Source organism: Phoca vitulina, unplaced genomic scaffold, assembly GCF_004348235.1.
Source record: "Phoca vitulina isolate PV1807 unplaced genomic scaffold, GSC_HSeal_1.0 scaffold24, whole genome shotgun sequence".
NCBI lineage: Eukaryota > Metazoa > Chordata > Mammalia > Carnivora > Phocidae > Phoca > Phoca vitulina.
Window position 1 is genome coordinate 16263747 of NW_022589727.1, and position 24114 is coordinate 16287860.

The following is a 24114-nucleotide window of genomic DNA, read 5'->3' on the forward strand; positions in this document are numbered from 1 at the left end:
TGTAGAGAATGACTTCATCTGGGATCTATATTAGAACACTTTATTTAGCCGAATAAAGTTCTTTTATCTTATTTTCATTATTTTAATTTGTATTTAATATTTCTAGGTAAACAAAATTTTAAAACAGTGTAACAATTTGGTAATAGGATTTATAAGTTTGTATTTGGAGGATTTACAAACACTAGTAACTGGATCACTACCAATTTGCAGAGAGTTAGCAAAACTAATTCCTAAGATCACAGTGAACATGCTTAACCACTTCATTGCACTAGTGAGAATTTGCTTTGTTTTATAAAGTTAATTCTTAATGGTATTAGTGCCCTATTATTTTCTGTCTCATATATGTCTCAATAGTGCCCTATTATTTTCTTTACATATATACATATACATATACATATATGTATTTGTAAGTGAAGACACCTATTCATTGTTTTCTCTATATGCTGAGCCCTAACAATGGGCAGTAGGCATAAATTGTTGGTCACTGCTGCTGGTAAAAGAAAAGTTGTGTGATTCCTGCCTCCTTCCTGACATTTTCAGCAGAGCCTGTTGCCTGGACTTGGGTTTGAGGTTTTTGGCAATATGAAAATGGCAGGGGGAAGGGAATAAGCATGTCAGTTTTGTTGACTTCCTTCATTCTAGATCTCTTTTTAGAAAACACAAGTACTATGTATAGAGCTAGTACATATCTCAGTAATTCCATTTCCTGAGCTGTGCAAATATTGTACATGTTACTGACCTTTCTAAACCCCAGTTGCCTCATCTGTAAAATGGAGAAAATAAGCACTTTTACCTCATAGCCTGGGTTTGAGGATTGACTGCATATAGGGGTATATAAAACAACTATAGCAGTATCTAGCACATGATATGATCTCTGTGTGTGTTATTATCTTTGAATGTATCTATTATTTGGAATTATTTTGCAGAGGAACTAGGAAAAAATTGAAGTGCTATTGATATTCAGGTAACATAAATCTTTTATGAAACTCGAGAAATAATTAGAATGCTATTTGTATTTAAGCAGATAGGAAGAAAATTATTTTTAATATTGGTATTTGTTTTGTTTTAACAGGTATCAGCAGATGTTGCATACGAACTTGGTCTACCTTGCTACAATAGCAGATTCTAATCAAAATATGCAGTCTCTTTTACCAGCAGTAAGTACCTTTAAAATTGTGTGAAGTAGACAAAATCTTACATAGAATTATGTACAGGATAACACATTTTTGTTTAGTGATTTTAAAGTTTTGTTTAGTAAATTCTGCTCTCTGAGAACATGAGGGTATTCTGTATGATCTAAAAGCTTCATTGTTTTGCCTTCATATTTAATTTGAATCAGTTCACCTAGAATTGTTTCCCTCCCTGAAGAAGTTATATCCATTCATCCATTCACCCACATACTCACCCACCTTCCTACTTATTTATTTATTTTAATTTGTAATTGTACATATAACTTATGAATAACTGTATAGTATTTCAAAGCAAATCCCAGGCATCATATACTTTTCCTGGTAAATACTTCAGTATGCATTTCTAGCAGAGAAGCAGCATTATTCCACCCAACAAGATTAATCAAAATTTCTTAATGTCTTATTATACCCAGGCTATCTTCAGTTTTCACTGATTATCTTAAAAATACCCAAATGTTTAAATGATTGTTTGCTGCAGAATCCAAACAAGGTCCACATGTTGCATTGGTTGGTATGTGTCTGAAGTCTCTTTGAATCTATATTAGTTTACCTTTTTTATTCTCCATTTATTTGTTGAAGAAACTGGGTCATATATTTTGTAGAGTTTCTTACATTCTGGATTTGGCTGATTGTATCCTCATGGTCCTTTAACATGTTCTTCCATTTCATCTCTTATTTCTTATAAACTGATAATTAGGTAGAGAGGCTTGATTAGAGTTAGGTTCAGTTTTTTTTTTTTTTTAAATATTTTATTTATTTATTTGAGAGAGAGAGAGCATGAGAGGGGGGAGGGTCAGAGGGAGAAGCAGACTCCCCGCTGAGCAGGGAGCCCGATGCGGGACTCGATCCTGGGACTCCAGGATCATGACCTGAGCTGAAAGCAGTTGCTTAACCAACTGAGCCACCCAGGTGCCCCAGAGTTAGGTTCAGTTTTGTGTTAAGAATATTTCACTGAAGGGCCCCTAGGTGGCTCAGTCAGTTAAGTGTCTGACTCTTGATCTCAGCTCAGGTCATGATCCCAGGTTGTGATCCCAGTCCTCTGTTGGACTCCACTTAAAAAAGAATATTTCATTAATGGTGCTGTGTATTGTCTATTGTATCATATCAGGAGGAACATTTTGGTTGTTCCATTTTTAGTAATACTAAGATTGATCAATGGGACTGGCTGGCTCAGTTGGTAGAGCATGCAACTCTTGATCATGAGTTCAAGCCCTAAGTTGGGCGTGAAGTCTACGTAAGGAAGAAAAAAAAGATGGATCGATGGGTGCAGTTGATACCGCCCTGATGAATCTATTAGAGTTCCCCATCAACCTTTCACTTAATGGTTTTAGCAGTCATTGATGCTTGTTGACCAGATCTGTTATTTCATATTGGGATCACAGAATGATGAATTTCTAATTTTACAGTTCCTTCTGTATTTATTAGCTGTACTTCTTTTAAAAAAGAAAAACTTCCCTTCATCAAGTATTTGGTTATCCTGAGATAGAGAGTCCCTATATGAGAATCACGATTAAAGGCTGGTTTCTAGCCTCTTATCAGTTTTCAGAATAACAATTCTAGCAATCTGTGAAGGTGACCAGTGATTTTTTTTTTTATTATTGTCATCTAAACATACACGTTTTTATATTTTTAATGTGTCCATTGCAGTCATTCTTTCTGATACTTCAGATTATTTCCTCTTTGGTCAGTGAGAGCCTGTTCATTTGGCTGCTGTGTCCATCTGACGTGATTCAAGTATTCTTGTATAGCTTCTTTTCTTTCAGGATTTGAGAGAGCTGTCAGGCTGACTATATTTTCTTCCCCAGAACTATTCTGCCTTGGCTATTTTTTCAGGCAGCACTTTTTCAATGGGAATTGATATTGACCACACTTTGGATGTTTGGGGCATTCATTATTACTGGGTTTTCATTGTTTCTAGGTATTTTTTTTTGGTGGACAGAACTAGTAAACACATTTTTTAGAAAAAGAAATAAAGTGTTGAATTAATGCTATTTCCCTTCTGGAAAGGTTTTTTACTTAGCTTTGATTTTATGTATTATCTCTTCTCTCTTATTCTAAAACTCTCTGTTGTTCCATTTTTAGTAATATTAAGATTGATCAATGGGACTGGCTGGCTTAATGACATTATTGTGGTTGTTTATTTACTTTATACTACTACATATATGAAGTAATTTCAGTATAACAATACCAAGATTGCCACTAACAATAAGATGTTTGTCCTTAAGATCTATCCCACTAGGAATATATAATCAATACATTTCTTTTTGACTCTGAAATAATTCAGGTGGTTATTACTTTGAACTTGATTACCAGCTAGGTGGAATTTATTTTTGTGAATGGTGTGAGGAATGGGTTCAATTTCAATTGTTTCCATATGGATAGATTTCTGTTCCAGCATTATCTATTGGAAAAACAAAATGATAACTTTTCTCTGTTTTGTCATGCCACCGATTTCATATATCAAGTGTCCATATATATGTGGGTCTCTATTCTGTCTCATTGGTCTGTTTTTATAAATTCCACTATCTTTTCACACTTGTCATAGTCTTATAAATCTTGATGTATGTTAGAGAAATTCTTATGTTTTTCAAGAATATCTTGGCTATCTTGGTCCTTTGCATTTCCATATATGCTTAAAAATCAGCATGTCCAACATAATCCTGTTTGATTTTTATTGAGATTATCTTGATTCTTGGGGAGAATTTATATCTTCACAACATTGAGTCTGTCAAATCATGATCATTGCATATATTTTCGTTTATTTAATCCTTCAAATATCTTTCAGTGGAGTTTTATGATTTTCCCTGCAGAGGATTTGCACATCTCTCATTGGACTTATTGCTAGGCATTTCATATTTTTTGAGGCTATTTTAAGAGTCTTTGTTTTTTAAACAAAGATTTATTTTCTTACTGCATTTGCTATTTACACGGAAATGCCACTGATACTGAATTTCAGTCTTGTTCAACTCTTATTTCTAACAATTTTTCTGTAGGTACCTTCTGTTTTCTATATTCACAAACAAAGTTGTGAATAATGAGTTTTGTTTCTTTCTTGCCAATCCTTACACCTTTTTTTTTTTTTTTAAAGATTTTATTTATTTATTTGAGAGAGAGAGAATGAGAGAGAGCGAGTACATGAGAGGGGGGAGGGTCAGAGGGAGAAGCAGACTCCCTGCTGAGCAGGGAGCCCGATGCGGGACTCGATCCAGGGACTCCAGGATCATGACCTGAGCCAAAGGCAGTCGCTTAACCAACTGAGCCACCCAGGCGCCCCAATCCTTACACCTTTTATTTCTTTCTCTTGCCTTACTTCTCTGGCTAGGACCTCCACTACATTCCCGAATAGAAGTGGTGATAGAGGACATCTTCATCTTGTTCCTGATCACAAAGGGAAAGGTTTCACTGTTTGACCATTAATAAGTATGATGCTTGCTGTAGTTTTTTGTAGATGCCTTTTATCAGATTAAGGAAGTTCCCTTCTGTTTCTGTTGTGCTAAGTAAGAGTTTATATCTTGAATGGATGTTAAATTTTATTAAATACTTCTATTGCATCTAATGAGATGATCATAAATTTCTTCTTTTTTAATCTGTTAATGTGGTGATTTACATTGATTTACTCTTTAATGTGCAGTCCATCTTGCATTCTTGTAATTAACCTACTTTTTCATGACCCACTTGGTAATGGTCTTTGGTTTGGTTTGGTTTGGGCATGGTCTCTTAAAAAAATGGCTGTATTCAGTTTGTTAAAATTTTGATTAAGATTTTTATGTCTTTGTTCTTGAGTGTAATTGACCTTTAATTTTCTCTTCTTATAATGCATTTGTCTGGGTTTTATTTTGAGGTTATGTTGGTTTTATAAAACGAGCTGGAAACTTTTCCTACTTTTTCTTATCTGGAATAATTTGTATGATAAAGCTACCGTTTCTTAAATGATCGGTGTACTTCTTTAGAAAAGCTGTCTAGGTCTGGAGTTTTCTTTGTGAGGCGGCTTTTGTTTACTAACTCAATTTCTTTATTGGTTACAGGACAATTTATAACATATATTTTATGAGTTGCCTATTTTGGTAAATTGTGCTTTTTAGCATTTACTAAATTTTCAGATTTATTAACATAAAGTTCATGAAATAATCTTGTCTTTCTAATGTCCTCAGGATCTATGGTGATACTTTCTTTTTTATTTTTAACATAGTTTATTTATGCCTTCTCTTATAAAATGTTTTTGATCATTCTTGCCAGTTGTTTATCTTTTTTTTTTTTTTTGGTCTTTTCAAAGAATCAGTTTTTGGCTTTGATTTTCACAGTGGCAGCATTTCTAGAACTTTTTGTTCTCAGAACCCCATTATACTTAAAAATTATTGAGGACTCTGAAGAACTTTATATGGGTTATATATATTGATATATTTGTAAGTATTCCTCAGTTTTAAAATTAAGACTGAGAAAATTTTTGAAGTATTTATCAGCTCATTTAGAATGAACAATAATAAACCCATTGCATGTTAAAGTAAATAACGTTCTTTAAAGGAAAAAGAACTATATCTTTTAGAACAGATTTAGTAAGAAAGGAATAGCATTGTTTAGTAATTTTGCAAATTTCTTTCAAATGTCTGACTTAATAGTAAACAGCTGTATTCTCATATCTACTTCTGAATTCAATTTAGTGTAATATGTTTTAGTTGAAATAGAACAAAATCCAGTTTCGCTCAGGTATGGAGTTGGAAAAGGGAGGACTGTTTTAATAGCCTTTTCAGATTGTTGTACAATAATCTTCTTTGATAGTACAGAGGATCTCAACAAGTGTTTTTCCTAAAGGTTATTTGCAGTATGGAATCTGAAACAATATCAATAGATTTTTCTTATTCTGGTACATTGGAGTTCATTGGTCTGTCCTGCATTTTGGATGGATCTTCTAATCATGGATAATTTTGTAACATGTTTGGTCATTTGGGAAATAGAAGTGCATTGAGTCATGTACATCCCTAAATATTGACATATTTCATTAGATGATACTAAAAACCACATTTGTTGAAATCACCATCAATCTCATCAGAAGTTAAGTATTAGGATGCTGTCCAATTCAAGATGGTAGATATTCCCATTTTCTTCCCAATTTTTCCTTGAAAGGTCAAGTTTAATCATTGGCAGCAAATGCTGTCGGTTGTTTTCCAGGCTCACTGTGTTCATTTTTGAGCAAATGTCTGCCAGATACCCAAGCCTGGTTTGTCTAGCAGTTGTTCTTTCAATTAAAAATGGTGTTCCATGAAAACTGCATAGATCAGCAAGCAACTCAATCAGAGTGCTTTCATCTTTCTTTGATTTGCAACAGATATATTTATTATTTTCTCATTTTCTCCCAGAATATTTTTTTTTTTTTTTAAAGATTTTATTTATTTATTTAACAGAGGGAGAGAGAGAGAGAGAAAGCACAAGTAGGCAGAATGGCCAGCAGAGGGAGAGGGAGAGGATGAAGCAGACTCCCAGCTGAGCAGGGAGCCCGATGTGGGGCTTGATCCCAGGACCCTGGGATCATGACCTGAGCCGAAGGCAGGGGCTTAACCAACTGAGCCACCCAGGCACCCCTTGTCCCAGAATATTTAAGTAATTTTTACTGTTTCATCAAGGACATTCTTAAGTGAAGTGACTTTTTTTAACTGCTAGTCTGGCAATCAATAATACAATGATTTACTGTAGAGTTTGGTGCCTTGATTCATGCCAAGGCTCTAGCAGTTACACCCACTCTCTTACTTTTGCACCATTGCTTTAAATATCAACATGGCATAAAAGTATTGTTACGGAAATATTTTGACCTTTTGGACTCTTTTAAAAGAGTCTTGAGGACCACATTTTGTGAACTATTGCTCTTTTGTTTGAGTGTGATTAATTTCTGATCTTGTCTTTAATATTTCCTTTTACTTTCTTTTGCTGTATTTTGCTGTTCTGAATTTTGAGATGAATGCCTACTTCCCATCAGTTTTCATTTTTTAATACTCATATATGCATTTAAGGGCATAAATATCCCCCTAGTTATAGTTCTAATATGTAGTATATTCATATTTATTCAGTTCCAAATATTTTCTAATTTCCAATATTATTTCTTCTTTACACATGGGTTGACAAACACACTTTTTAGTTTCCAAACATACGGAAATTTTATCATTTTTTTATTAATGATTTCTGGCTTTATTGCATGTAGTTACATAACATTTTATATGATTTAGTTCTCTGGAATTCTTTGAGATTTGTTTTCTCTTGCAGCATATGGTCAGTTTTTACAGATGTTCTATGTATACTTAAAAAGAAGGTGTATTCTTTAGCCCCTCAATGCCTGTATATATTTATTGGATCAAGTGTGGTGATCTTGTTTGAATCTTCTATAGCTTTACTTTTTTTTTTTTTTTAACCTTTCTGATGCTTTGTTCTAGCAGTTACTGAGAGATGTATGTTTAAAATGTATAGTTGTGGATTGTCTCTTTTTCCTTATAACTCTTCAGAGTTTTAGCTTAATATGACATTTTGAGGCATTGTTAGTAAGTGCACATATATTTTAGAATATTACAGGTCTGGTTCTTTGTAACGTTGTCATTATGAAGTATTCCCCTCTTTCTGTCTAATAATGCATTTTGTCTTAATGTCTATTATCCGATATTAGAATAGCTCAGTTGGTTTCCTTTAGTGTTTGTATGGTATATTCACCTTCCATTCCCTCGTGTTAGAGATATGAACGGCATGTAGATTTTTTTAAAAATCCAGTGTAGCAGTCTTTTAATTGGAACATTAAATCCATCCATTTATATTGAATGTAATCATTCATGTATCTGAGTTTAAAGTTACCATCATACAATGTAATTTCTCTTTGTCTCATCTGTTGTATATTCCTTTTTTCTGTTCTTTTTTGCCTTCTTTTAATTATTTTTTTATTTCTCTTTTCTAGTTTGGAAATTACGTACTTATAAAATTAATATTCTTTCAGTGGTTATTATACTGTTTGTAATGTGCATCTCAGACAATTCATGGACACTTGGATACTTTATTTCTATTCATTCCTCAGTGACTCATTTATTGTAAGGCATTTTAAATCTTTACATGTTTACTCACAAATGATTTTTTAAGTTAGTGTTCATTAGAGTTATCATCATTGTTACCATTTGTGATGCTTTTAATTTCTCCCTTCATTTACAGCCTTTTTTCTCAGATCATTTTCTTTTTCCTCCCTGTAGAACATATTTTAGTATTTTCTTTAGCACTGGTTTGCTTGTGACAAATGCCTTCAGGTTTGTTTGTTGTTTGGTGATCTGAAAATGCCTTAATTTCACCATTGTTCTTACAGAATATTTTTGCCAGGACAGATTATTGTTTTCCAGCTTGTATCTATTGGAAATATAGTTGTTGGTGTTACTGTTTTGAAGTTAATCTATTTTTTGCTTTCTGAAGTCTTTTTCTGAAGTCTTGCTGTACTGTGTGTAGGTGTGGAGTTCTTTGATGTATCCCGCTTGGTGTGTGTTGAGATTGCTGAAATCTGGGAATTGATGTCTTTTATCAATTTTGGGAAATTATCAGCTGGCTTTATAGATTGGCTAATATGTCCATAGCAAATGTTACCTGCCCCCCCCACCCAAGTTTGGGCCCACCTCTCTGGATTTTCTTTCTTCTTCTGAACTTGGCCTGATCATTTTTTACCTTTTTGTCTGCTCTTCCATATCTTTAAACGTATTTTTAAAATATTTGTTGAGCTTTTTTTGTTGTCCTCAGTGGAGAGTTGTTTGAATCCTAGTTTGCCATTACCTTAGATGATTCTTTTAAATATTAGAATTGTATTCTGTTTTGCTGTCCATGGAATAACTAAGAGAATATTAGTTACTTTTATGGATTCTCAAATATAACTGTTTCTTTGGAGAGAGAACAGACACTTGCAGAATGACTACTATGCATTGACTCCCTTCAGTATTTCATCCTCAGAAGCCTTTAGGATATTAGTCCCTTTCTATAGTTGAGGAAATAGAGTCTCAGATAGGTTAATTAACATGCCTAGGGACTCATAGTTGGTAAATGGTAGCATGGGATTTGAACACTGGCCTTACTGAAAGCAGTTTGTGCATTATGCTACCATGTCTTATTGCTACTAGGATGGAAAGGAAATAAAATCCTGACCAATTTGCTCTTAAGGTGGTGTATCAGGGTAGAACTTGGCTAGGTCTTCATAGAGCTTGAATCTGAATCTTACAACCTGCAGTGTCTTGATTGTTCTGTTATGTTGTTATGGAAATGAGTGCCTTTATCATTATCGGAGTTTTTTTGGTCTAGCATTATTCTTGTACTTAGGTGTTAATTTTTAAAAAATGTTATGTGACTGGGTTCGCTTTTAGTTTGGGGACTAAATTATAGGTTAAAGTGGCAGGTTAAGAATTTAGCTTATCATCACCGTGGTGACCTGTAATTAAGTGAGTCTTAACTTAGTTCCCCTGTTCTAGCACATCTGAAGATATGACAGATTCTCAACATGTTCTCATAACAACTCATTATGGCAGGGATTCAAGTCTCAGGGCATTGAGGGTGGAAAGGGGGACATTTCTCTTTAGGTAGTCTTATTTAGAATCTTGTGGGTAGTTGGGAAGTGGTACTTTGCAAAATGTCCTTTGCTGATTCTGTATCCCTTCTACCTAGCCAATTGAAATTCTTTGTGTAACTTATGATACTGTGCAAACTGTGGATTTTTTCAGTTTGTCTTGATTTGAAATATTGTTTCCATAAAACGTAGAAATGTCTTAAAGCCTTAAACATTACAGCCTCTCAGATATGTCTCATGTTCTCTCTAGCTTTTATGTAGAGTACAGAAATGTTTGGTCAGATCATGTATCTTGAGATTTAGTTACTCATTTCTCTTGCCTTTCTTTAGGAAGGTAGTAATTCTTGAGATGCCAATGTGATAAAATTGAGCTTATCATAGAAATTCATTTCGGTACAACAAAATCTCTTAGAATTTGCTATTCTGTTCTCACCTGTTATGTTATAAATTCTGAGTTTTTTGTATTTGTTTTTTTAGAATTTACATTTTTCCCTGTAGATTAAATAGGACAGTAAAAATTATTATCACTTATATTCAGGAAAAGTATTATATTATTTTGATCACCACCTGATTAAGAACCATCACAAAGGAAAGAGACACATTTCATTACTAACTATCTACCATTATTTCACTGTTTTAATATGGGGTCACCATTTTACATCATATTTTACTAACGTATATAAAAACTGCCATTTGTATATTTTGGAATAAAATTTTTGCCTCCTAATGTTGATCAAGGTTTAATTTAAAATACATGGCCAAATTTTCATAAAAAAATATGAGCATTTTGGAGGTCACATTGCTTGAGAAGTTAACAAAGGAGGAGGAGTTTTTGAAAAAAATAGAAATAAATATATCCTCATAGTAGAAGGAATAAGAGAGAATTGATTGAGTAAAGTAAAGTGGGGCTTGAGAGAGGGAAGAAATCAGCTAGAAGGAAAGCAGTTGGGATTGGAGGTGAAAGAGGAAGTAATGTCAATTTGGGAAAACTAGAGTAACAATACAAAATGGATACAATCAGTCTGCCAAAAGGGAGAATATACTAGTTCATAAGTATAGTTTGAGAAATTTTGATCCTGAAAAAGAACTGTATGTTTTGGGGTAAAAAAAGTTTTCCAGAATGGAGTTTTTCACTTCATTAAACTAGTTGTGAGAATTGGAAATATGCTGATAATTATATATAGGTTTAACTTTCAGTTTTTTTCATGTCCCCCCAAAAGAGGAATTATGTATTTATAGTACTATTTCATATATCTGGAACTAGGCTACATCTAGCAAGCTTCTCCTGTTCGAAACAAAGTCAAGAATTAAAAAACCAGGAATAAATGGAAAAAGATCTGTAAGGAAAAAAGTATAACTTATAAAGCCAGTGCACTTCACTTTTTTGTTTGGGCCCTATGTATTCTTACTACAGAAGCATTATAAGTTCAAAACAAAGCTGTTCATTCTTAACCTTATACATATTTTAGCAAGTTTGTTTCTTTAATTTTAAGCCTGTAGCTTGGAAGCAACAAATCAGAAATGGGGAGGTATGGTCTATAGGCAGGCATACATACATGCAGTGTAACCAGCAAAGGTGGTGTGGAAAGAGACCAAATAGTTATAAAAAGCTGACGTAATTGAAAACGTACGCTGGTCTGGCTCCTATAGTATATGCACTTGGGGCCCTGGTTATCTTAGTAAACCTTGGAGGCATCATTTGAATAGTAGTTCTCAGGGTTGATATTTACTTTCTGAAATAGCATAAACCATTGACGTAATTATTTTCATATATAAACTAGGAACATTTTACCATTAGAAAATATGACTGTGTTATGTGTCTTTCCTTCTCCTTGAAAAAATTGCATTTTTTAAAGTTTTAGCCTAATGTTAGTTATTGTTCACTTATTTTTGTCATCTGGTGGTATTAATGTATACAAACTGGTAGGCCCCATTGGTTTAGGAAAGAATTATTAGAGAACAGTTTAAATAAAACAAAGTTTATTTATTTATTTATTTTAGAGAGAGAGAATGTGAGCACCTATGTGCATGAGTGGGAGGGGCAGAGGGAGAGGGAGAGAGAATCTCAAGCGGATTCCATGCTGAATGCAGGACTCGATCTCACGACCTCGAGATCATGACCTGAGCCAAAACCAAGAGTCGGACACTCAACCAACTGCACCAACCAGGCACCCCAAGAAAAGTTTTTTTTTTTTAAGATTACTTATTTATTTATTTGAGAGAGAGCGTGCACTAGTGGGGGGGAAGGGCAGAGGGAGAAGCAGACTCCCCACTGAGCAGGGAGCCAGATTGGGGGCTTGATATCAGGATACCGAGATCATGATGCTTAACTGACTGAGCCACCCTGGTGCCCTCCAAGAAAAGTTTTTATTAATTTAATTTTTATTTGGGAAAAACTTGGGGAGTAAAGAGTCTTTCTGTTGTAGTTCATTTTAAGACATACAATCTGGAAATATTTCTACAGAATTAAAAATTTTAGAGCTAGGAAGAACCTGGATGATCACAGTCTAGTGGTTCTCTACATTGGCTGCATATTTTAAAAGCTTCTCAGGTGATTCTAATGTGCATCTAGGATTTGAAGACCTTATATTTCCAGGCTTTTTAAATGAAGTATCCAGTGACATTCTGAGGATATGCGTATTAAGGAAAATATTCCTATTCTGGTACTAGCAACTTCATTTGATGTTGTGTACCATGAATCATTTTTACAACATGAGAAAGATAATACTTATTCTATAATGTTGTTATGAGGATTAAATAAAACAATTCACGATGTCATATGGAGGAGGTACCTAGGAAACATTGATGATAATGAAGATGAAGGCAGTACATAATTGGAAAGTATAAACCGAAAGAGAAGTCCTATTAAGGAGTATTTGAAGTAAGACTAGCAGGACTCAAATTACTGAATACATATGAAAGGTAAGGGAGAGAGTTTGGAGACTTGACTGACAGTGACATTTCCTGAGATTGAGTACATAAACATGTCTCTTAATTTTAAAAGAAGGTCGAAGGCTAATAGGAATTGCTTATCCTGCTTTTCACTTAATTCATTATTAAGGTTTTATTTTTTATTTTATTTTTTTTAAAGATTTTATTTATTTATTTGACACAGAGAGAGAGAGAGAGAGCGCACAAGCGGGGGGGGTGGCAGGCAGAGGCAGAGGGAGATGCAGACTCCTGGCAGAGTGGGGGGAGCCTGATGCGGGACTGGATCCCAGGACCCCAGGATCACAACCTGAGCCGAAGGCAGTCGCTCAACCAACTGAACCACCCAGGCGCCCCTCATTATTAAGTTTTTAGAAAATTCCTAAAAAAAAAAGTTAAAAAAATTCTCCAATTTAACCAGATATACTTCTTGAATTTTAAGCTTATTAAAGATAATTTTTGTTTATTAGGTGTTCTGTACAAAGAATAGATTTTAATAATTTATTACTAAATTATTAAATTAAACTATTAATAAAAATTGATTTAGAGTAAGTATAGTAGTCTTATGTTTTATATTTCCTAAGTTGCATTTTTTTTTGGTGATGCACACTCGATGTTCTCAGCAACCCTTGGGCAGCACTTGATTAGCCTTTCATTACCCAAGCTTCAGTAAAAGTGATAATATGTAGTCTTTAGATACAGTGCTGATAAAGCATCTATTAAGGTAATTCATTGATTAAAATTGGGTATTACAGAATTCACTGTTTGCAGATTTGATCCACCCGAAGTGAAAGAAAACATGCTTAGAGCTGTGGAACATCTTACATATTAGCAGAGTATATTTCATTTATAAATTTTACCTTCACATTCAGCATAGGTGGTACTGTGATACGGTTAGAACATCAAAAACTACAAAAGATCATACAGAAGCCCACTTCCATATCTGTCTTAGATTATGTAAATAAAAGCCAGTATAAATACATACTTTCCCCTTTTCTGTGCAGGTAGAACCTTGCCATATACTGTTGTGTTTTTTAAATTACAGTTTTTTAAAAATGAAAATGTTTACATTCTTTTTGGAAAGAACTTTGCTAAATATTGGCATCATTTTAAGAATTTTTAGGAGTTGAGTGTTTGATAAACATGATAATGTGTATTTAGTCAGTATGATGTTGACTATTTTCCTCCTTTGAAACATTTGTTTGATTTCTGTGGTAGTTTTCTTTTTACCTTTCTAGCTATTCAGCTTCTTATCTTTAACATGCCCATCAATTGTTGATGTTCTCTTCTTGAACATCCTTTTACCATATACACTCTTTCTGGAAGATTTTATCCATATTCCTGGTTTCTTATATTCCTGACTTCAGGTTCCACCTATACTCAATGGCTCCCAAATATGTATCTTCTTGCCTGAGTGTGAAACATGAATCCAGCTTCCAATAGACATATCCATTTGGATATTCTACAGGTCTCTCAGCACGATGTGGACAAGACATCATTTCCTTCAGCTCCCCCTCTGTTCTTTCTTTGCTGTTAAAAGAAAAAAAGCCCACAAGCTTGAATTTTATATTTCCTATCTCCAGTAAGTAGTATAAACACTGAGTTCTTTTAGTCAGAAATATAGTGGTCGTCTGTGATTTATTCACAGCTACTTTCCAGGTCTTCCTCTTGTACATAGTATGGTGCTGCACAATAAGAGGTGTCTAATTAAAACATTTTGGAATTAAAAACAGAAGCAAGACCACGAGTGAATATCTTAAAGTCTGTATTTATATGAGATTTAGGATAAATTAAGGCATCAGTTATTTATCTGATTTTGAGTTAGGAAGACTTCCTTGAGAATGAAAGCAGAGGAGAAAACTATAAAGAAGATACTGATTTTATTCTTTTAAAAATATAAAATAAAACTTTTTATAGGCCAAAAAGTTCTGTAAATGAAATTGAAGACAACAGATGGTAATAGTACAGTGTAATACATGTTATTTTAGAAGTACTGGACATTTAAAGTACATTTTACATAGTAGAAGTGATTAGTTCTGCTGTTTAGTATTAGGAAAAGTTTCACAAAGGAGGTAACCTTGTATTTTGTAGAGAATTGATTTATGGGGGCCCATTTCCCTGGATTAGTATATTATAGGGAGCATTTTGCAGTATCATTGCCTATCATGTCTTTTCAGAATTCTAGAAAAAATCATGTTAACTCTTTGCTGGACAGTATATATGAAATTCAAGCACTGTCTAATTCAGTCCAGATATGGAAAGAGATTGGTTATATCTTATTGCGAGGAATATAAATATTTGTGTGTATGTATGTTTATATGTGTGTGTATATACATTTTTTGGGCAGAACTGTATTATTAAATCAGTGAAAGTAGCTTCTACATTTACTAAGTAAGGAACCTAAAGATTGTGTCTTTGTCATAATTGAAAATAATGTATCTAGCTCACTTCTCTAAGAAGAAGCATTTCTTTGACTTAAGCAAAAAAAAGAACCTAAATGTTGGAAATTAAGTAATTCACTCTTAATTTGCACGGAATAAGTACAGAAAAGTATTTGTATGGGACTGTTTATTTATTTTTTGGGGACTGTTAATTTAAACATTGTTTATATTAGCAAAACAAAAACAAACTAGGGAACTAGTCTCAGTATTGAGGGTGGGTTAAAAATTTTTATAGCTTATATAGCTGAGTTCTACAGTCTTAAATGGGATTGAATTATATGTCAATAAAGAATAATACCTACAGTAGAATGAAAGAAATCACACAATAGTGTGACCCTACTTTTAAAAACTATACTTGTGTGTGTGTGTGTGTGTGTGTGTGTATAAATTTTTAAAAAGTTTCTGGAGGTATATATATCGAGTTTTTAGCAATGATTCCTATTTGCATTATTTCTGTTTTTGTAATGATTACGCATTACTTTGTAATTTAGCCAGATTGGTATAGATGTAAAAATAATAAATTCAAGATTAAACAAATACATACATTCCTGTTTCTTAACTGATGGTATTTATTACAAACTTAAGAAAGGCTTAGAGTCCTATCTCCCCATGTTTTAGGAGTGGATTAGTGTTTTTTTGGAAGTATATTCCAGAGAATTCTCCTGGTCTGGGAAGAAGACAATTATTTCATTCTCTAAGATTATATGGATCTGGAGTGACTATTTAGTAATTAACATATTAGGGTTAGGTAGACTTAGTTTTTTCATAGTGGAGATAGTTTCATGTTGGATTTGTTATGGTGGGAGTGTTTGCTATTTCAAAAATAAAGGTTGAAGTTCTGGGGAACCTATTACTAACTGGGGGGAGTATTGTTGATAAGTGAATCATTTGGGAGCCTAACTCCTTAGGAAGTTGGGAGAATCATCATGCTCTGAAAATAGGTGGAAAATGTTATTAGTTATGAAAGTTCAACTGGTCAGGTTTTATAGTAGGACTACATTCTGTATTAGCTTGGGGACCAGATGACACAACAACTGATGAGATTATTATTTTTTAAGATGATTTAATTGAGGAAATCATTTGGTAAGATAAAAAACCTGCATCAGTTCAAGGCTACCCATGATGGCATCCTGACATTTCTTGTGGAATTAGTGAGGAATCAATGAGATCTTTCTGAACTGTTTCAGAGATGTATAGAACTCATTTTTGGCGAGACTGACCATAGGTCTAGGAAGCAAGGCAAATGTAATGATGCAGCTTTTGGATCCATTCTTGGTGGACCAGTCAGACTCTTTCATTTGTGTATGTATTGGTCATCTATCAGCTTTTGGCAGTATTTTATATATGTATGTATCCCTCCTGTTTTACATAATACTAATTTTTAAATCTCCTATTTCTATGTGTCATTTTAGTGCCTCCTTGTGGGGAACTATATTAATGACAGTTATATGAATGATAGAGGAAGGATTATTAAGCTAAAAATTATATTTTACAGTGATATTTTTATATTTTAAAGAAACAGATAATTTTATAGTCAGAATTGTTTTTAATTTTATACTAAATCATTTAAGTTTGAGAGTTCATTTGTTTACTAAATATTAAGTGCCTACTGTGTGTCAGGCAATAGGTACTTTTTGGAACATCAGTTAACAAAGCAAATGAATATTCCTCCTGTCTTGGGTTTTACATTCTAGCAAGCAAGGCAGGTATAATAAATGATTAAATCGTATAGTTTATTAGAATATGTTAAGAGCTATGGAAAAGGAAAACAGCAGGGAGAGATGTATTAGGAGTGCTGCAGGTGGGGGGTGGAATTTGCAGAATGTAGAGTGGTCTGGAGAACTTCATGGAGAAGGTGACAGTTGAGCAAAGACTTGAGGAAGAATGTTTTAGGAAGAGGAAACAAGCAGTGGAAAGGTCCTGAAGTGAAACTATGCCTAACTTGTTCAAGGAACAACATTAAGTTTGTGGCTGGAACAGAATAAGGTAAGGAAGTTGTGTGGACAAATCCTATCTTGCAAGCTATTGTAGAGACTTTAATTTTTACCTTGAAATTGGAAGCTCTTGGAGGATTTTGAGCAGAAGAGTGAATTGACATATTTTAATAAACTCATTCTGATCACCATGTGGAAAATTTATGATAGAGGAGCATGAATAGAAGCAGGGAATCCAGATAGGAGGCTATTGCAGTAATCGGCATGAGAGATGTGATGGTGGCTTGTTACCAGCATGGTAGCAGAGGAGGAGGTGGAAGAAATGGTCAAATTGTAGGTATATTTTAAGGGTAGAGTCCCAAGGAGATGCTGAAAATTGAATGTGGGAGTCAGAGGGTGAGAATAAGAGACGTGTAAGGAATGACTCCATGGTTTTCAGAGAGCAACTGGAATGATGGAATTACCATCAACTGAGATTGTTGGGTAAAGGGATTTGGGTGGGGGTGGAGATGTCGGGGATTCATTGTTGCAGATGTCAAGTTCGAGATGTCGCTTCCAAATGGTGATGTGGAGTATAGAGAATAAGCAGTTTTGAAATAAAGAACATGAAAGTTATCACAAAAATACTGGTCCCTAATTGAATTTGATATGCTGCTTATATTTCAAAATAATTTTTTTCATTTAGTGAATATTTGTTGAGTACCTCTATTTTTTTTTAAAGATTTTATTTATTTGAGAGAGAGAGAGAGAGATTGAGAGAACTAGTGGGGGGAGGGGCAGAGGGAGAAGCAGACTCCTTGCTGAGCAGGGAGCCCGATGTAGGGCTGGATCCCAGAACCTTGGGATCATGACCTGAGCTGAAGGCAGACACTTAACAGACTGAAACACCCTGGCGCCCCCTTTACACAAACATTTTAAATGACAATTGTAGCAGATGCTGTGAAGGAAGGGCACTTAGGACTATAGGAGTTAATGGGGCCTGATTATTCTGATAGGGAAGGCTTTCTTGAAGAAGTGTCCTTTAAGGTGTAATTCACATAAGATTCACTCGTTTTAACTGTATAGACAGATGAGTTTTTTAAAAAAGATTTTATTTATTTATTTGACAGATAGCGAGAGCAGGAACACAAGCAGGGGGAGGGGGAGCGGGAGAGGGAGAAGCAGGCTTCCCACCCAGGAGTGAGCTTGATACAAGGGCTTGATCCCAGGACCCTGATACCATGACCTAAGCTGAAGGCAGTTGCTTAACGACTGAGCCACCCAGATGCCCCACCCCACATCTTTATCCATTCATCAGTGGACATTTGGGCTGCTTCCGTATCTTGGCTATTGTAAATAATGCTGCTATAAACATCAGGGTGTATGTTTATAGCAGCATTTGAATTGGTGTTTTTGTATTCTTTGGGTAAAAACAGTAGTGTGATTACTGGATTGTAAAGGTAGTTGTATTTTTAACTTTCTGAGCAACTTCCATACTGTTTTCCACAATGGCTGCATTAGTTTGCATTCCCACCAATAGTACAAGAGGGTTTCTTTTTCTCCACATCCTTGCCAACACCTATTATTTCTTGTGTTGTTGATTTTAGCCATTCTGACAGGTGTGAGATTATAGTTTTGATTTGCATTTCCCTGATGATGAGTGATGTTGAGCATCTTTTCATGTGTCTGTTGGCCATCTGTATATTGGAGAAATGTCTGTTCATGTCTTCTGCCCATTTTGTAATTGGATTATTTGTTTTTGGGTGTTGAGTTTTGTAAGTTCTTTATGTATTTTGGACACTAACTTTTTATTGGATATGTCATTTGCAAGTATCTTCTCCCATTCCATAGGGTTGCCTTTTAGTTTTGTTAATTGTTTCCTTCTCTGTGCTGTCTTCTCTCATTTTGAAAATTGTTTTTATTCTGTTTATGGTATCTTTATTTGAACAGTTTCTAATTGAAATGAAATCAGTTTATTGATCTTGTTTTTCTTTCTATATCTTGTTTGAAAAATAGTTTGTTATATCAGGGTCATGAAAATACGCTTATGTTTTCTTGTAAAAGTTTTTATCCATGATCCATTGCAAATTAAATTTGTGAATGATCTGAGTCTAGCAGTCAGGGTTCATTTTTGTTCATATAATATTCAATTGATACAGTACCATTTATTGGAAATATCATTTTTACCCACTGAATATAAGTTGTTTTGTTGTAAGGTGACTGTATGTGTGGATCTGTTTCTCACTTCTATTCTGTTGTCTCTTTATCTATCTTTGCACCAACATATCTCAATTATTGTAGCAGTTAGCAGTGTGTTCTTTTTCAAGACTGTCCTGGCTATTCTAATTCCTTTGCATTTCCATATAAATTTTAGAATCACCTTGTGAATTTTCTTCAAAAAACCTGCTGGGATTTTGACTAAGATTGTATGGAATTTCTAGGTCAGCATTAGGGAAACTGCTATCTTCACTGTATTGAGTCTTCCAGTCAATAAAAATGGTATATCCCTCCATTTAGTAAATTCGTTGAAATTTCTTTCAGTGGCGTTGCAATGTAGAGGTATTGCATGTTTTGTTAGATACATTTCTTTTTTTTTTTAATTTTTTTATTGTTATGTTAATCCCCATACAATACATCATTAGTTTTAGATATAGTGTTCCATGATTCATTGTTTGTGCATAACACCCAGTGCTCCATGCAGAACGTGCCCTCCTCAATACCCATCACCAGGCTAACCCATCCTCCCACCCCCCTCCCCTGTTAGATTCATTTCTAATTATTCATTTTTTTGATGCTATTATATATGCTATTATTTTTGAAATTGCATTTTTTAGTTATTTTTTTGAAATATATACAAATACAGTTGATTTTCATATATTGATCTTCTATCCAGTTATCTTTTTTTTTTTTTTTAAGATTTTATTTATTTATTTGAGAGAGAGAATGGGATAGAGCATGGGGGGCGGGGAGGGTCAGAGGGAGAAGCAGACGCCCTGCTGCGCAGGGAGCCTGATGTGGGACTCGATCCCGGAACTCCAGGGTCATGACCTGAGCTGAAGGCAGTCGCTTAACCAACTGAGCCACCCAGGCGCCCTCTATCCAGTTATCTTATTCAAATTTTTTTATAGATTCTCTTGGTTTTCTGTGTACTAAATCATGTCATATGTGAATAATGACAATTATATGTCTTCTTTTCCAATCTTTATTATTTTTTTTACTTTTTTTGTACTTTATTTCTTTTCTTAATACTACTGATTTGTCTCTGGGTTTAATTTTTATGTTGAATAGATACGGTGTTAATGGATATTCTTGTCTTATTCCTGAATTCAAGGAGAAAGTCCAATATTTTATCCGTAAGATGGTATTATCGTAAATTTTTTGTAAATTAGATTTATTAGATTAAGGACTTATCTCTAAATTTTTAGAAGTTTGTATTATGGGTAGGTGTTGAATTTTATCAAATAATTTTCTTTATATATTGAGGTATTATATGGATTTTATTTCGGTAATTTGGTGAATTACACTGATTGCTTTCCAAAAGTTAAACCAGCTCGCATTCTTGGAATTAACACCTTTGGTTGTATAACGCATCATCTTTTTAATACAGTCTGGATTTGTTTGCTAAAATTTGGTTTAGCATTTTTGTGTCTATGTTCATGAGAAAGTTGGGCTTGTAGATTTCTTTCTAATAATGTCCTTGTTAGGTTTTGGTATCAGAGTTTTGTGACCTCATAATAGAATTGGGAACTATTGGGGCACCTGGGTGGCTCAGTTGGTTAAGTGTCTGCCTTTGGCTTGGGTCATGATCTCAGGGTCCTGGAATTGAGCCCCCCACATTGGGCTCCCTGCTCAGTGGGGAGTCCACTTCTCCTGCTCCCTCTGCACCTCCCCACCCCCATGCTCTTTCTTTCTCTCAAATAAATAAAACCTTAAAAAAAAAAAAAAAAAGGATTGGGAATTGTTCTCCTTTTTTTGTGTTCTCTGGAAGGTTGCCTACGATTTGTTGAGTTTTGTATTCATCTATGTTATTTCCTTCATTGTACTACTTTGGGTTTGACTTGCTGTCTTTTCTAGCTGCTTGTAGTGGAAGCTTTTATTATGAATTTTTCCCCTCCCCACTGTGTGGGAGTGTGTGCTCTCTCAAATAAATAAATAAATCTTCCCCTCCAAAATCCAACCATTATTATGGATTGTTCTGTTTTTCTTTTTGGTTCTGTCAACTTTTTTTTTTAAGATTTTATTTATTTATTTGACAGAGAGAGAGCGAGAGCAGGAACACAAGCAGGGTGAGTGGGAGAGGGAGAAACAGGCTTCCTGCCGGGCAGGGAGCCTGATGTGGGACTTGATCCCAGGACCCTGGGATCATGACCTGAGCCGAAGGCAGACGCTTAACGACTGAGCCACCCAGGCGGCCATCTGTCAACTTTTTCTTTGAAGACTTTGAAGTTGTGTTATGAGATGTCTAAAAATTTATGATTGTTACATATTCCTGTTGGACTGATCTTATCATACTAAAGTATTCCTCTAGTATTTCTTGTAGTGCTTTTTCATTTAAGTCAACTGTCTGATATAAATATAGTGACATCACCATACTTTTATTAGTGATTAGTGTATATTATCTTTTTCTCTTAACGTGTATGTGTCCTTAAAGTGGACTTTTTGTAAACAAAATATAGTTGGGTGTTTTAAAAATCCATTCTAATAATATTTGTTATCTAATTGAAATGTTGGGTCCAGATACATTTCATACAGAACATGCATGATACAGTAGAATTTGAGAATATCAACCTGGTATTAGTTTTCTATTTGTCTCTTTCTTCACTTTCTTTGAACTAATCAAGCATTATTTTTTCCTCTCCACTTGTTTTTTTAGCTGTACATTTTTATATGTGTATGCATTTTTAAGTAGTTGCCTGTGAGGTTACAGTGTGCATCCTTGGTTTATTAGGTTTCAGTGTAAATTTGTAGATTTAGCACTTGATGAAAAATGCAAGAGACTTATAACAGTGTAACTTCATTTATCCTTTTTGTATTTGTCTTTTGTGTTAGTGCTGTCATAAATTTTATACTTTTATGTCTGTTTCAACCATACAAGTCACTGTTACGGTTTTTTTGTTGGTGTTGTTGTTATGGTTATTTTAAATATCAATTTATATTTGTCTAAATATTCACCTTTCCATTTCTTTCTATAAATCCTCTAGTTCTGTGCTTTCATCTGGAGTTGTCCTTTAGCTTGATAAATTCCCTTCACTTGTAACAAGTTCTCTCAGTTTTTGTTTATCTGAAACTTACTAACTTATTTTCTTGTTGGAAGATATTTTCTCTTATAGAAATCTAGATTGATTGGTTTATTTTTTTGTTTTGTCTTAGCATTTTATTTTATTTTTTAAAAGATTTTATTTATTTATTTGACAGAGAGAGACACAGTGAGAGAGGGAACACAAGCAGGGGGAGTGGGAGAGGGAGAAGCAGGCTTCCTGCTGAGCAGGGAGCCTGATGTGGGGCTGTATCCCAGAACCTTGGGATCATGACCTGAGCCAAAGGCAGACGCTTAACGACTGACTGAGCCACCCAGGTGCCCCTTTCTTAGCATTTTAAAAATGTCATTTTATTGTCTTCTATTTCTATTGTTTCTGATTAAAAAAAAAAAAAGTTTGTTAGTCTTACTGTCCTTCCCTCAATGTCTTATTTTTTCTGGCTACTTTTTTTTTTTATGATTTTTAAAAGAAGATTTTATTTGTTTATTTATGGAGAGAGACCTATTAAGGGTAGAGGGAGAAGCAGGCTCTCCGCTGAGCAGGGAGCTCAGTGTGGGGCTCCATCCAGGGACTCTGGGATCATGACCTTGAACTGAGGGCAGAGGCTTAACCAACTGAGCCACCCAGGTGCCCCTTTCTGGCTACTTTTAAGATTTTCTCTGACTTTGGTTTTTAAGACTTTGACTCAGGTATGGTTTTCTTCATATTCTGCTGAGGTTTATAGAACTTTATATGTTTGCTTAGAGACTCATATCTTGTGTTAGCTTTGGACAATTTTTGACTAGTATTTTTCAAATACTGCCTGTTTCATTTTCTTTACTTTTTTAACTCTAGTTAGTTGTGTGTTACATCTTTGTAGCATGTTGTATATGTCTTTTTGCTTTTTGGGGGGTATAGTCTCTCCTTTATATCTCTTGGTGTGTCATATTTTGTGTACATTTCTTCCAGTTTACCAAGTCATCTTTTTTACTGTTTCTAAATTAGTGAGTTCTTAATTTCATTGACTATACATTCCAGTTCTGGAATTTCCATTCGACTCTTTTAAGAATTCTAGGACTTTGCTGAAATTCTCCATTGATCATACTTTCTTTTTTTTTTTGGCCCTGAACATATCAGTTATTTTAAGTTCTCTCAGATAGCTCCAAACTGAATGACCTGTGTGTCTTTTTCTGTGTTCTGTTTCTGTTATTTCTCTTAGTTGTTCATCTGTTTTTTTTTTTTAATTTAGATAAAATTCACAAAAGTCACCATTTTAACCCTTTAAAGTATATAATTCATTGGTTTTTAGTGTATTCACAGTGCTATGCAACCATCACCAGTATCTAATTCCAAAACATTTCCATCAGCTCAAAAAGAGACCTCATAATTGTTGACATTCAATCCCAGTTCTTCCTCTGCCTACCCCTTGGCAGCATCTAATTAATCTATGTTCTTTCTCTCTGGATTTACCTCTTCTGGATATTTCATATAAATGGAATTATATGATGTGTGGCCTTTTGAGTTTGACTTCTTTCACTTAGCATAGTGTTTTCAAGATGCATCTGTGTTGGATGCCTGGGTGGCTCAGTTGGTTAAGCATCTGCCTTCTACTCAGGTCATGATCCCAGGGTCCTGGGATTGAGTCCTCCATCAGGCTCTCTGCTCAGAGGGGAGTCTGCTTCTCCCTCTCCCCCTCTGCCCCATCTCCCTGCTTCACTCTCTCTCTCTCTCACAAATAAAATCTTAAAAAAAACCTCATCTGTGTTGTAATATGTATCAGTACTTCATTTCATTTTATGACTGAAGAATAGTCTGTTGTATGGATATTTTTGTTTATTCATCAGT

The 24114-nt window shown here is 34.4% G+C and overlaps 1 protein-coding gene across 2 annotated transcripts in view; it reads left to right on the forward strand.

Annotated features, from left to right (window-relative positions):
- The window catches only part of SS18 (SS18 subunit of BAF chromatin remodeling complex), a 90022-nt gene that overhangs the window by 9819 nt on the left and 56089 nt on the right, over nucleotides 1-24114 (forward strand). For both annotated transcript variants that reach the window (XM_032421253.1, XM_032421254.1), the window contains exon 3: nucleotides 1073-1157. In XM_032421253.1, the coding sequence (XP_032277144.1) occupies nucleotides 1073-1157 (85 nt within the window). The remainder of the gene's footprint in view (nucleotides 1-1072; nucleotides 1158-24114) is intronic.